Source organism: Podarcis raffonei, chromosome 9, assembly GCF_027172205.1.
Source record: "Podarcis raffonei isolate rPodRaf1 chromosome 9, rPodRaf1.pri, whole genome shotgun sequence".
Taxonomy (NCBI): domain Eukaryota; kingdom Metazoa; phylum Chordata; class Lepidosauria; order Squamata; family Lacertidae; genus Podarcis; species Podarcis raffonei.
Window position 1 is genome coordinate 67,532,458 of NC_070610.1, and position 15,144 is coordinate 67,547,601.

At 41.3% G+C, this 15,144-nt stretch overlaps 1 protein-coding gene across 18 annotated transcripts in view; it reads left to right on the plus strand.

Moving 5' to 3' along the window:
- Window positions 1-562: 562 nt before the first annotated feature.
- The window catches only part of SEC31A (SEC31 homolog A, COPII coat complex component), a 58,922-nt gene continuing 44,340 nt past the window's right edge, over window positions 563-15,144 (plus strand). For 8 of the 18 annotated variants that reach the window (XM_053404237.1, XM_053404242.1, XM_053404243.1 and 5 more), the window contains exons 1-3: window positions 6,299-6,485; window positions 12,881-12,963; window positions 14,452-14,575. In XM_053404237.1, coding sequence (XP_053260212.1) covers window positions 12,885-12,963; window positions 14,452-14,575 — 203 coding nt within the window. In that variant the 5' untranslated portion in view covers window positions 6,299-6,485; window positions 12,881-12,884. Of the gene's footprint in view, window positions 605-1,024; window positions 1,052-6,297; window positions 6,486-12,880; window positions 12,964-14,451; window positions 14,576-15,144 lie in introns of those variants that run through there. The other 10 variants (XM_053404230.1, XM_053404233.1, XM_053404234.1 and 7 more) reach the window with 5 other exon arrangements.

Here is a 15,144-nt window from a genome sequence, read left to right on the forward strand (position 1 = left end):
GAGAGGCACTTGAAAAATTGCCGGGGGGGTACCCAAAACAATTTTTTCCAATTTATTGGGGGAAGCTGGGGACCCCCACTCCGTTTTCTGTAGTCTTTTCCAGACCTTCAGGCTTGAGTGGAACTTTTCACTGTGATGAGGTGGGTCCATTTCTTTTGGTTAAGGGAGAGTCTCTCTAGTATGTACTGTGGTTGCTTTCTTGTCATAACTCGTAACTCCCTTCCACCCCAATCCTTCAAATGTTGCCTTTGTTGCAACAGGAGACAAGTTAGGAATAATCATCATCATAATTTGTCATTTATTTATAAGTTATTTTTTATACCCTGCCCATCTGGCTGGAAGAAATTACAGTACTTGGCACAAATTGCCAGGCAACGTTCATAGCCACGAAGCCATAACTTCCTAAGACAGAACTCAGTACTGGAATATTAGTGCTCCTGGTTATTCAGTACAGTGGAGGCAGCAGTGAGACCTCTGTAATGTTGCTTGAAGGTGCACCCCCACTTCTGATAAGACTTGCAGGTAGTCTTAATATGTGTTTTACGTGTCCTTTTTTGTTTTGCAGAGGGACTTCATGACAGCAAGGAGTCCCAAACTTCTTGAGGTATGACTGTTGCTCTGAACAACATTTGGCATAGGTTTTGTACTTTTATATTTTGAGGACTTGTTTTCGCCAGTGTCATAAAAAATGTTCATTTTCCTTGTTGACTTATGGAAGCTTTAGTACAAAGTAGTATCCTTAAAATGTGTGGAATCTACTTTTTTAAAAAAGCTCCCAAATTGAACATGATTGCATGTAGACATCAGTATTGTACGTTTCATTTTCATTTCTGCTGGTACTTGCCTCGTGTCCGGTGATTAAACCTTTTTTTGCTGTTCACATCATGATTTGCTGTGATTACTATTCTTGAAGATGAGGACACAGGATTTAAAGTAACATTTCAGATTCTTGAACATTGTATTTTCTATATCTCTATCTATCTTTTGAGATTTACTTAATTATAATTCATTTTTCTGCTTTCAGGTATAAAGAATCTTCCAGGATAATCAGGTAACATTTAAAGCATTTGTGAAAATGGCGAAATTAAGAACTAATACTCATGAACCTCTTGTCCATGCAAGTAGATCTGAGTTGTAGGGGGGCATGGTTTGTCATTCTACAATCCTGTGGTCTTGGGTAGCTGAAAAAAGTGCTGCTGTGATCATACTGTATTTACCGTATGTTTTCCTATTAAAACATGGTGTCCATGTGAACATGTACTATTAGGTTTGCTCAGATGGGTAGAAACTATTGTGCAAATCAGCTCCAGTAAATATTCTAGATTTTGTGCATAGATGACACACACACAAAGTTTTTTAGATATTTGCATGTTATATAATGTTAGTACCCTGCTCTCTTAAGTATTTGGAACAGTGTATGTATAGTTCCCATATAGTTTTCCCATATAAGCAGCTTTAGCTTCAGCTGTAGAATTGCATAATGTGCTTTTATTTATTCTCCCACCTCCCAGTATTTTTAAAAAAATAGATAGGTGTGTACAACAGTGAGCATGCTGGAGAGGGAAGTTCATTTTTAACGGTTGTGTCCAAAATTAAGTCCTGAGCTCTTGAAATAGAGGTTACTAATTAAAAGCCATTTCCTGTGTGTTTTGTCTTGAGAAAAATATGAATTCCTGCTGGATTTTTGGGTGGTTTGGATATTTGCTGTCTTGATTTCTGTGATATTATTCACTTGTGTGGAGGATCGAGTGGATAAATGTCCAAGGAAAAAAGGGGAAATATCCAGAGATGGAAAGAAGTCACAATTCCGACTAAGGAAGAGTAGCAGATAAAATTGATGAATTGTGCTGAAATGGCAAAACTTACAGGAAGAATTAGAAACCGGGAAGAGGCTGGTTTTAATAAATAATGGGGAAAGTTTATAGCTTACTTGAATTTTTTTCTAAACAATTACATACATTGGTAGGTTTGGCACAAAACCTGTAGTAAAAATTTGAATTATGGATTGGTAAAGGATTTATAATAGTTACAGAAGAGATGCAGAGGGAAAATCATTAAATGATGATCCACAAAGAGGGGCGGGGAGGGAATTCAAAGGGGATTTTATGTTTTTATTGTGTTTATTTTTCTTTTGCTTGTTGTATGTAAAACTGAAAATGCAAAAATAAATTATAAAAATAAAAGAAGAGCCTCTCAGGCCCATGTCTAGAAAGTGTGGGATGAACAGAATAAAATCAGGAAAAGGGGAAATGATAAAAGTATAACTTTTGACCAATCTCTGTAAGACACATTTTGTATACTGATCTTCCTTTTGTATTGATATAAATAAATAAATACTTTGACCTTCAATGAAGTCTTGTGGCTTGATTTCTATATTTGTGCTTAGGAAGCAGAACTAGCATTCTAAACTTTATTAAATAAATTTTACTAATATCCCAGCTGTGGAACTGGCAAATATGTTAGATGATGTATTCAAAGTACTTGGGAGAATCTGAAATAACATGTACGGTTGGGTGGTATCAAACAAAATGTCGTTAAAGTGTGGTATGATGGTACACAAGGACAGGGGGAAAGGAAAAACAAGTTCAGAATTCGTCAGGATGCAATGCTTTGCCCAGCTGTGGATTCTGGATATTTTTTGTACTTTTACTTTCTATAAATATTTATTTCTTGGCAGATTTAAACACGGCCTGTTCAGAGAGCTTTTCACATGATACACAAATAGTATTGTAGATAAAAGGTAGCTAAAATCCACAATGTATATTGAAAAACAAATATACAGTGGTGCCTCGCAAGACGAAATTAATTCGTTCCGCGAGTCTTTTCGTCGTGCGCGGTTTTTCGTCTTGCGAAGCACGGTCCGTCGCAACTGCACCTCTTCAAGCGGCTTTAAGAAAAAAGGAAACAAACTCGCAAGACGTTTTTGTCTTGCGAAGCAAGCCCATAGGGAAAATCGTCTTGCGAAGCAGCTCAAAAAACGAAAAACTTTTTCGTCTTCCGAGGCATTCGTCTTGCGAGGTACCACTGTACATAAAACCATAATCACAGTTACAATCATACAAATATTTGTATAACTAAATTATGGGACTGAGTAGGCTTGCTGAAACAATGTTTCAGCAGGGAACTGAACACGTGTGTTGGCCTAATCTTTGCAATTCAAGGTATTTAAAACTCACATCTGTGTAAGTAAAGAAGAGAAATGACTGCTTATTCTGCACTGAAAATGGATTCTGAGTAAATTTAGTGATTGGATAAGAGGGCAAGTCACAGATTGGTAAGCTTTGTGTCTTGTTTGTGGGGTTCCTCTTGGTTACTGTGGGAAATGGGATGCTAGACTCATAATTAGGTTCAAAATTGATGCCAAAGCTCCTAGTAAATGAGAACACCTTGTGGTGGCTTTTATATGAATCCTGGAGTAGCTATTTCAGAAGTCTTATTCTAGCATGGGATCCTCTGAACTACCAACATTTCATGTAAATGGAAAAATGCAAGTGTCACTTGTCTGTTCCTGCTCAAGATTATATATGCAGCCTTAGGAAAAGGGTAAGAGTGAGACTCTCCTGTGCTAGTCATGTTTTAACAGAAGTTCAGGGCAACTTAAGTTTACATTCATAGGCTTTCAGCCACAAGTGTGTTGAAAGTGTACCAACAAAATAAAATTCCTTCCAGTAGCACCTTAGAGACCAACTAAGTTTGTTATTGGTATGAGCTTTTGTGTGCATGCACACTTCTTGAGATACACACATGAGGCATGCACACGAAAGCTCATACCAATAACAAACTTAGTTGGTCTCTAAGGTGCTACTGGAAGTATTTTTTTTATTTTGTTTTGACTTACAGCAGACCAACACGGCTACCCACCTATATCTGGAAGTGTATCGGTGGCAAACTAACTTAAAACAAAAAACAACACTAGTCTGCAGTTAATTAGGCCTGCACACCTGAACACAAACTTTATATATCTGTCAGAAGAGGAGTGCCTCCTCCCCTCCAACCCCACATAAAATCCTGCCTCCCGAAAGATAACTTAAATGTGTAAATTATGTGCAGTGAGTTCAGACTCCAACGCACACCCACTGCAGTGTTGGACTGAAGTTCAAACTCCTGGCCAAACCAGTCAGCCTAGTATATCAAGATACTGTGATTCTAAATAAACATTAAAGTCCAGGGTCTTTAGCTGTGCCTGGCTGCCTTAACGGTCTGCTTATGGAGTTCCCTGAGGCACTGACCTTCGAAAGCAGTGTTGGGCTAGGCCTTTGCCCCATTCAGCAGCTCTTTTCTAAACTAGCTGCAGTGGGGAAGTAAATGCACTCTGCACACGTGCAGAGGTTTTGAAATACAGTATATACATCTATATAAAACGCCTATGAACACTCCTCATCACCTAGAGCAATGGTTCTCAAAGGGTGTGGCATGAGAGGATGGCAACTGTATAGTATAGTATAATACAATATACTGTATAGTATAATATCAAAATAATATTTTTGGATGTAAAATCAGGAACAGTATCTACATCTCTCAAGAGCGTTGGCTATTCTACAGTTCTCCACGACATAGGGTTGTGAGCAGGGATCTCAACTCAGAAACATGAAAGAAAGGCTTTGTGATAAGAGTAAATGAGTTTGTCTCAAATTAGAATATAAATGAGATTACCAGGCAAAAGTGAGCTCACACCTCTTATGGAGTTCGTATACATGTATGTATTTAAGAGGCTCGTTTATATTTCGGGAATGATTCTTGTTCTCTATGTTGCTGCATCGCAGACCCTCCAAGTGCCCCTGTTTCCCAGGGACAGTCCCGGATTTACAGAAGTTGTCCAGGTTTTTGGTTCTGATCCCAGAATGTCCCAATTTCCTTTAGGATGTCCCTAATTTTCACAGGAAAAACGTCGGAAGGTATGGAGTTATGCAACCCCCGAGCTATCTGAAGGCAGCCCTGTAGAGGGAAGTGTTTTAAAGTTTTGTGTTTTATAACTTTTTTATAGCTGCTGGAAGCTGCCCAGTCAGATAGGTGGCGTATAAATATGATGATGAGATCCCATCGCCATGATAGTATAGGATATTCCTATTTTCAAAGAAGAAATGTTGGAGGCTTTGCTCCCCAGGGTCAGTATTACAAAGCAGTTTTGTTCTGTGCTATAACTTGAGCACTGCTAGGAGTGGCTTCTATCAGAGTATATCAGAGTGGATAAAAATCAATGATTTTTTTTTTGTTCAAATTGGATTTTTTAAATAAAATGCTTTTGGAGAAAAAATCTTTCTAAAGATAGCTTTCTATTTAAGTTACATTATAGTCCAAAGGTTATTTCATCAGGAAATAAGGATTTGTTTTAAGTTTTTCATGTGTGCTAAAACTCAGTCTACGAGTGTTGTTTTTTTAAAATCATTTAACCACATCAGTTAACAACAGTTAACAACCATGACTACATATGCTATAATGTTATCGTTCTAGTTAAATCTAAAATCCTTTTAATTTTTATTAAAGAAATGATATATTTTTCTCCTTCCAATAAAGTACAGCAGAAAAGTTGCCCAAATATAAAGAGTTAACTTATTAAACCTCACAATAATTTCATATTTATCTGTCCATGCATTTCTAATAGTATAACCAAATCAGTAACTTTTGATAGAACTGTAAAAACTACTCTGAAAATTTATTATTCCAAAAATGAAACCTTCCTCTGGTTGTAAGTATTAAGATTATACCAGCAAGAATGAGTCTTTCTGTAAAAAAAAGAGAGAGATTTGAATCAAGTCTAACTGACTAGTGATTTAAATCGATTTAATTTAAATCAAATTCACCCTATATATAAAAGTATGTAATATATACTTAAATATGTAAGATTTGCTCGCGGCGAGCCGAGGGTGTTATTTACATATATATACTCTGAGGGTGTTTATCTATCTGTGTGTGTGTGTGTATGTATGTATATGTACTCTATATATGTGTGTGTATATATATATATATATATATATATATATGTGTGTGTGTGTGTGTGTGTGTGTATAGATAGATAGATAGATACACACACACATATATATATATATATATATATATATATACACACACACACACACACACACACACACCCTCAGAGTGTGTGTATATATATTTATATATATAAACCCTCGGCTTGCCGCAAGCAAATCTTTATTCCGAAAGCCAATGCAGAAACTTGGAGCCCCTCCGGCCTAGCCGACCCCCGGCGCGCGTCCACCGTGGCGACTTCTCCCCTCAGAGGCGGCAGCGTGGCGACTTCGCCGGCTTCCCTCTCCTCCTCCTCCTCCTCCTCTTCCTCCCTCTCCCAAGCAGGCCCAGCCCCAGCGGCGGGCGGGTGCCACTTCGTCCCGGAAGCCGGCGGCATGGAGGCGGTGCTCCGGCTGCCACGTTGAAGCCCGAGCGGGTTGGAGCTTGGGGCCCTGCGGGCGGAGGAGGAGGCCGCAGCCCAGCCTTGACTTTCCTGGCCGAGGGAGACCGGCGAGCAGGTGAGAGGGAGACCGAAGGGCGGGCGGCGGCGGCGGCGGGTTGGGGGTCCCAGCCGGGCTTCCCTTTAAACTCGGCCCAGCTCTCGTTTTGCGCCGCATCCTGGCGACTCGTCTTTCCTAGGATTGCAGCCATAGCTTGGCGTTGCGAGGTGGCCGAGAAAGGGGGCGAGGGATCCACTTCGCCCACCCTCCTGGTTTATTTATTTATTTTTTTGCAAAAAGCGGGGGCTCCCGGTTTAGGCGTGGTGCTTTTAACAAGAGGCTTTTCCCTCCCCACTTTTTCGGAGATGCAAATGCATAATGGGATTTCGTCCTGCCTGCATTTTTAGCACTGCGGCCCTTTTGTTGCATCGGTTTGGGGGGCGTCTGGCTGAGCACCTTCGCTCCCCCCCTCAAGGGAGCAGCGGGTTTTCCAAACCCTTCGGGGATCGACCCGAGTTTAGCCTTTCCAGGCGTTTCCCCTGTCTTGTTTCTAGGCATGCACAAGTTTTGGGTTGGAGAAATAGCATATCAGCAAAATCATACTGTTGCATCAATATTTTTTTTGCATTCATACACCTGAAGGAGCTGCTGCTCCCTTCCCTAGTGCCATACTTGAAAATTAGGATCCTGGCTTCAACAGCTAAACACGCATTGAAATATTGCAGGCTTTTCCAACTTCCAAGAGACTGCGATCTACTCCCACTATAAAAAAACTGGCGGTTTTTTGGGAAGTCAAAGTTTTTTTGAGCTTTTAGGGGAAATCTAAGTTAGGGAAATCAAAGGGGGTGGGAGGGGTCCCAAGATCTACCACAGACACCTCACGATCTACCAGTAGATCACGATCTACCTGTTGGCCACCCCTGAAATATTGCATAAAATGCCTTCTTCTACAGCTAGTGTACCATGACAAAGACCTTCAGATTTAAGTTTTAGCCTATTCTCCGATTGTCTTGAAATACATACTGGAAGCTGTAGAGTCAGTTGATTATTGTGTTTAAAATGTCTCTGCGATCTTGAGCATGTCACTGATATTTTCTACCCAGAAGAGTTTTCCTACCGTTTGTACACAAAGTGGCACTTTCCTAGTGTTTTGTACACAAAGTGGCACTTTTATTCAGGGCCACTTAATTTAGAATATCTACCACCCTTGGAGGGCACACCAAAGATAAGGCTAGAGATCAAATGGCAAAATGTTAATTTCTACCTGCAGTGAATTTTGGAAAGTTGTTTTTCTGTATGAGTTTGGACATCTTTTATGATACAGTATTGTAATCAAATTTTGCACAGTGGTTCCTGGCTCAAGCAGCATGTTCTCACCTGTGTTTGGATACAGTAGGATACCATTTTGAATCAAGATGGTGGGCTGAACCTTTCAAAGCTGCAGTTTTTTGGATATGGGGCTGCTAGTAATATCACAGATATACACACATTTCAGTGTTGTTGAATGGCAGACCATAATGTCTGTTAATACAAAAATTAGGAGCCTTGTTAGTTTTGGATTAATTACCATGGAACGATAAGAGTGTAAGCTTTCGTATGTGGCATTGATTTTGTATTTGCAGTTGGTAGCAAGAGGGTTTGCATGCAGACTTGTATATTCTTAGGAAAGATCTGCTTCTTAACCATGGTGGCTTATCAGTGATCTTCAGCTGGTAAATTGGAATCCAGTACTGAATTGCAAGCCTGAGCTAGGTTGGGTCACAACAGCAGTGTTACCGCCATACAAATAGATGATTAAAAATTAACAAATGGGTTCCCAAATGCATGTTTGGAGGCAGGTCCCAAGTCTGCAAAGTTTGAAGACTACAGATTTCAAGAGATACCAGTTAGGATTAAGTAACCTTGGGTCCCTTTTCCCTATTCATCACTCTTAATGAGAGGCTGCACTTTCTTTGGTGCTGGGTTAGTATCAAAGGTTACAGTGCCAAGTAATAGCTTTCTGTGTAGCTGGACACCGTGGAAGGTTGTAAACTCCTTTGTATCTATAGGACTAGCAGGAGACAGGGCTGCAGTGCTACTTTGAAAGTCCAGTAATGGAAATATCTCTCCAGTACTGTATTATTTTTCTGAATTATTTGGAGGACTTGCAGTTTGTCCAGCACTAAGCGAACAAAAGTAATATTTTATTTATTTATTTATTGTTTTTATACACCATCCTTCCTCCAAGGAGCTCAAGGTAGTGGGCATGGTTCTTGCCTTCCCCACTTTATTCTAACAACAAGCCTGTGAGGTAGTTTAGGCTGCTCAACCAGTGAGCTTCATGACTGAATGGAGATTTGAACCCTGGCCTGTCATAATCTAACACCCAAATAAAGGCAGCATACTGGCTGTCCATGCACAAGTTGAAGAAGAAGTGGGCATGTGCAGAATTAGGAACAGCCACTATTAAAGAAAAGCGAATATTTAAGATGCTATGGTCGCTTCCAAATGATATTTCTTTATTGGCTCCAGGTCAACTTCCATTTTCATTGTATAGACTACTGCTGCAGCTCACACCTAGATTCCTGTTGCATGATTTGTTGAAAATTCTCCATTTCAGGAAGTGTGACTTTAAAAGCTGTACGGTACTTAAAATGAAGAAGTGGTGTGGTTAGCTGTTGCAGGATTGGTACCAGAGAACACATACAATATACACATAGCAACATATTGTATTGCCTCAACTTTTCTTAGTGTAAGAGTGCACAGGATTTTGATAGATTACACACAACATGTAAGATGTTGAAACCAGCAGAAGTAGAGCAATGTCAGAAACACAGATATATGACAGTGCTACAATTCTATGATCTCAGCTACATTGCTTGACTTTAGCTTGCTCTTACAACTGGTCACTTGTCCCTTTGTGCAAGAAGGAGAAACTCATACAGTAGAAATGGAAATGGAATTAACTATGGACTGAGACAGAGGTTTTTAAACTGGCTCGATGGAGATGTCAGTCACCAACTTTGTACCCAGGAAATATCTAACACTGAGTGAGAGATTAGCCTGTGTTGTTTTTTAAAAAAACAATCAGAGAACAGTGTTGGTACACAGTATTGAAAAGGCACCAGTAGTGAAAAGCAAGGGAAAATCAAAGTTGGTTCACCAGGTACCAAGAAGACCACAACATGGGTACTAGATGAGCTTCTGTGATTAGAGCATTCCACAGTTGGGGTACAGTCACTTCAGTTTCCTTGCTATGGGAAAAGGCTGTTGCTGAGACTACACAAGACATAGAATCATAGAATCATAGAATTGGAAGAGACCACAAGGGCCATCGAGTCCAACCCCCTGTCAAGCAGGAAACACCATCTGAGCACTCCTGACATATGGTTGTCAAGCCTCTGCTTAAAGACCTCCAACGAAGGAGACTCCACCACACTCCTTGGCAGCAAATTCCACTGTCGAACAGCTCTTACTGTCAGGAAGTTCTTCCTAATGTTTAGGTGGAATCTTCTTTCTTGTAGTTTGGAACCATTGCTCCGTGTCCGCTTCTCTGGAGCAGCAGAAAACAACCTTTCTCCCTCCTCTATGTGACATCCTTTTATATATTTGAACATGGCTATCATATCACCCCTTAGCCTCCTCTTCTCCAGGCTAAACATGCCCAGCTCCCTTAGCCGTTCCTCATAAGGCATCGTTTCCAGGCCTTTGACCATTTTGGTTGCCCTCCTCTGGACACGTTCCAGTTTGTCAATGTCCTTCTTGAACTGTGGTGCCCAGAACTGGACACAGTACTCCAGGTGAGGTCTGACCAGAGCAGATACAGTGGCACTATTACTTCCCTTGATCTAGATGCTATACTCCTATTGATGCAGCCCAGAATTGCATTGGCTTTTTTAGCTGCCGCGTCACACTGTTGGCTCATGTCAAGTTTGTGGTCAACCAAGACTCCTAGATCCTTTTCACATGTACTGCTCTCAAGCCAGGTGTCACCCATCTTGTATTTGTGCCTCTCATTTTTTTTGCCCAAGTGCAATACTTTACATTTCTCCCTGTTAAAATTCATCTTGTTTGTTTTGGCCCAGTTCTCTAATCTGTCAAGGTCGTTTTGAAGTGTGATCCTGTCCTCTGGGGTGTTAGCCACCCCTCCCAGTTTGGTGTCATCTGCAAATTTGATCAGGATGCCCTTGAGTCCATCATCCAAGTCGTTGATAAAGATGTTGAATAAGACCGGGCCCAAGACAGAACCCTGTGGCACCCCACTAGTCACATAGTTTTAAAAATATTAATCCTTTCCTTCAATGCTGTGCTCCTATAAGAATTATAGGGTTTCTGGTTAGGAGACAGCAAAAAGGAGTAGGGAGACTCAGCATTGATGATATCAGTTTGAGCAGTTGGCAAATAATCCTCGAAAGTACTTTCTGAGAGATGCTTATCTGAAAGTTTTGTGGTACTTTCTGTTTTACACTTTCTTCTTTTAGCTTGTTTCTAGTTCTAATTAAAGCTTTTGTGGCATGATCACATAGTTCCAGTTTAAGGTTTTAGTTAAAGCGTTTTAAGAGGAAGCTGTGGTTGGAACAAAATTCTGGGCAGTTGGCCATCGGAGTGAGGGCCACGTTGTCCTTTTCGCTGGCACTTAGGTGGAGGTCTGGAGGTAGAATTTTGGATAACGGTATTCCAGAACTTGATTGCAGTTTCTTCTTATAAATGAGTGCATGCCAGCATTCTATAGAATCACAGTGTTGAAAGGGACCACGAGGGTCATCTTAATCCAACCCCCTTCAGTGCAGAAATCTCAACTAAAGCATCTATCTCTGGTGGTCACCCAACCTCTGCTTAAAAACCTCCATCTAAGGGAGAGTCCACAACCTCCCAAGGGAGTCTGTTCCACTATCAAACAGCTCTTAACTCTCAGAAGGTTCTTCCTGAGGTTTAAGTCAAAATCCCCTTTCTCATACAGGTGTCTCCCCGCTTATGCAGGGGTTACGTTCACAGAACAGGTTACATTAACAAAAACCTTTATTTACAGTGTTTTAGTGCTCATTTGATGTTGCATTGTGTCACCTGGCACGGCCACCAGAAGGAATGTGCAAGCTCTTGCTTCTGCCTTTGCTTAACTACAGTTTAGCATTCTATCTGAACCTTGTTGTTGTTGTTTAGTCGTTTAGTCGTGTCCAACTCTTTGTGACCCCATGGACCAGAGCACGCCAGGCACTCCTGTCCTCCACTGCCTCCCGCAGTTTGGTCAAACTCATGCTGGTAGCTTCGAGAACACTGTCCAACCATCTCGTCCTCTGTCGTCCCCTTCTTGTGCCCTCCATCTTTCCCAACGTCAGGGTCTTTTCCAGGGAGTCTTCTCTTCTCATGAGGTGGCCAAAGTACTGGAGCCTCAGCTTCAGGATCTGTCCTTCCAGTGAGCACTCAGGGCTGATTTCCTTCAGAATGGATACGTTTGATCTTCTTGCAGTCCATGGGACTCTCAAGAGTCTCCTCCAGCACCATAATTCAGAAGCATCAATTCTTCGGTGATCAGCCTGCTATCTGAACCTTAAACTGTGGTTAATGTTAACTATGGTTTGTTGAAACAAGCTAGCTTTATAAACCATGGTTTCTACTCAACTGGTTTCAAAGAAACCATAACCAACCACAATTTGTTTGGCAGCTCGCTGCTAATAAAAAACGAATAGGAAAACGTCACTGTCAGTTTCATATATAGAGCTTCAGAGCCACATGCCCTGTTGGTATTGAGCCATGCAAGAATTTCTGGTTTTGAATGAAGAAGCTGTTTGTGAGGAGGACAGCAAAGAAATATCAATAATACCAGAGTGCCATGTGAGGATTAGGTGTGTTTGTTTATTTATGAGCTGCGTTATAGCCTTCAGTTTAGACAGTTTTCTCAGTCTTCGCTTACTCCGGACCCAACTTGACTTCGGGCCAGAGCAATTGGAACAGAATATGAACTCTCTGGGAAGAGCATTCCACAAGCGAGGAGCCACCACTGTGGTCTACTGATTTAAACTCATCTAGGATTTCTTTTCTTAACACAGTCATACCTTGTGTTATGTTTGCTTCACGTTGTGGCTTTTCAGGTTATGAACACGGCAAACCTGGAAGTGTTTACTTCCGGGTCTACCATACGCGCAGAAGTGATCTGCATGCATGCACAGAAGTGATCTGTGTGCTTTGCGCATGCGCAGAAACAATCTATTGTGCACGCGCTGTAGCAGCACTCTACTTACGGACTTTCCGGGGTGCGAATGGCACCCCAAAACAGATCGTGTTCGTAAGTAGAGGTACCACTGTATTGGTGAATATTCTGAAGACTACTTTGACGCAAACATGGACTTTATTTTTTATTCTTCCAGTCAGAAGGATTTAAATATTGCCTCCTCTGAACAGTTTTGGGTTAAGAGCAGAGTGTGTGAAGTCTTCATTTTTGTCCAGTTTCTCACCTTCTCCTGTAGTGATGCTGTCTGTGTATTGTACTCTTTCAGCAGGATGAAGCTAAAAGAGATAGACCGTACTGCCATGCAGGCATGGAGTCCATCTCACCATCACCCCATCTATTTGGCTACTGGTGAGTTATTATTTCATTGCAATGTGAAAATATCATGTGTTGGATCCAGAGGTCCCATGAGCAGAACTCTCCTCTGCAAGTCGTAGAACCCCTGCCCTTCGTGGATGGGGGCACTCTAGAGCCAGCCTTTCGGCTTCAGTTGAAGCTCCCAGCTGAGGAAAATCTCAGTCACCTGGTCATTTAGAAATCTGATACTAGCATGCTTACATCTGAAATACTAATTCAGATGTCTGCAGACATGGCACTTTAGTTCTGATGCCAGCCACTTAGGGATTTTGAGCACTTTTTGAGCCCTCATTAAAATATTGCCCTTCTGAATGCTGAAAGATGGTGAGAATAGCATGCAGAAAAAAAATAAAAATCACATCCCAAAGAAGAAAAGGTTTACCTGTAAATAAAAGCCCTTGCCTGTATTTGTTTGGGGCTTTTGTTCTGGCTTTTTAAAGTTGTTGTAGTTGTTACTTATTAGACTTGTTAATTGGAGACCAAAGGTCTCTGAGGTCCAGCACCGAGGGCCTTCTGGCGGTTCCCTCACTGCAAGAAGCCAAGTTACAAGGAACCAGGCAGAGGGCCTTCTCGGTAGTGGCACCCTCCCTGTGGAGCGCCCTCCCATCAGATGTCAAAGAGAACAACAACTACCAGACTTTTAGAAGACATCTGAAGGCAGACCTGTTTAGGGAAGCTTTTAATGTTTGATGTATTGCAGTGTTTTAGTATTTTTTTGGAAGCTGCCCAGAGTGGCTAGGGAAGCCCAGCCAGATGGGCGGGGTATAAATAATAAATTATTATTATTATTATTATTATTATTATTATTATTATTATTATTACCAAAGGTCTCCAAATAACAACACTTAGCTTGAACTTGCACTAAATGTGAATTTGAGATTTGCTTTGCTGGATGAGACCAACATCCATCTGTGTTCATCTTCTCAACAGCAGCTGGTATCTCTGTGTATTCATAAGCTCATCATGAAGGCAACAGCCTTAGTCTCTAGTTTAGCACTAGCAGCTGGTATTTAGAGGTACATTGCCTCTGTACATTTCAAATCCAGTTATCTTTTATAGCTATTGAATCAGACTCCTAGATATGTAAACCTGTTTAGTTCATTGAACCGTGTTCTATGTGGTTCAAACCCAGTTAAGTGTGCACAGGATTGCAGACTTAATAGAGTCAGTGGGCTTGTGCAGGGCTTCAGCACCACACTATACAGTGGTGCACTAAAATCCTTTCTTTTCCCTGGCAATTCCCAACATTATTAAGGGCAAGAGAAATTCCACAACTGGTATATAAAAAGGGAGGTTTTGTAATGTCACAAACAGCAAAAAGATTCAGAATCTGATAAGGATTTGTTTGCGTGTTTTAAAAGTAGGTTTTTAAAAACAGTGTTCGGTTTTACCTCTTCCCTTAAGTGTGTGAGGTTGTTTTGGGCTTCCCAAGTGTTATGTTTACAGTACATCAGTAGTAAGGCATTCCACATGTCTCTGCAGGTACATCTGCTCAGCAGTTAGATGCAAGCTTCAGTACCAGTGCTTCCCTGGAAATATTTGAACTTGACCTGACTGACCCATCGCTGGATATGAAGTCCTGTGCTACTTTCTCATCCACTCATAGGTATGTGCAGACTTTAAAAACTGTCTGCTTATGTAAATGAAAAGCTCAGGATGTGAGTATTAGCAGTCAAAGGGGCACAGCTTTCAAGATCTGGAGGTTTTTTCTCCTGATAGTTTATGCCATGATAAACTAGCTCTTGCCAAACTGGTGCCATCTAAATGTTTTGGACCGCAGTTCCTATCAGTCTCGCCTATCCACGTTTGTTAGTTTGGCTTACATCCAGCCCCAAGGTCCTTTGCCCACTAGAAAGCACACAGCTTCATTGTCATGCCGCTGTGCATTTGGGCATAACTCAGCAATGTCTGACTCTCCATACTGCTGCAGCAGAGAGAGAAAGCCCTACACAGAGCTGGGCCTTACAGTCCTTGCTGTGTCTCCTGTACTTGCTGGTCCCTGGAGGTGAGAGGGAGAAAGAAGATGTTGGCAAAAGCAACATGCTTAGGCACAGAACAGTTGCATCAGGGGTAGGTAGACTGTATTGCTGTGGTTGGCTCCCTGGCCTCCTAAGCACAGAGGTCACAACAGGGATCATATCAATTTCTGGATTCAAACCCCCTTTGGTTGTAGTC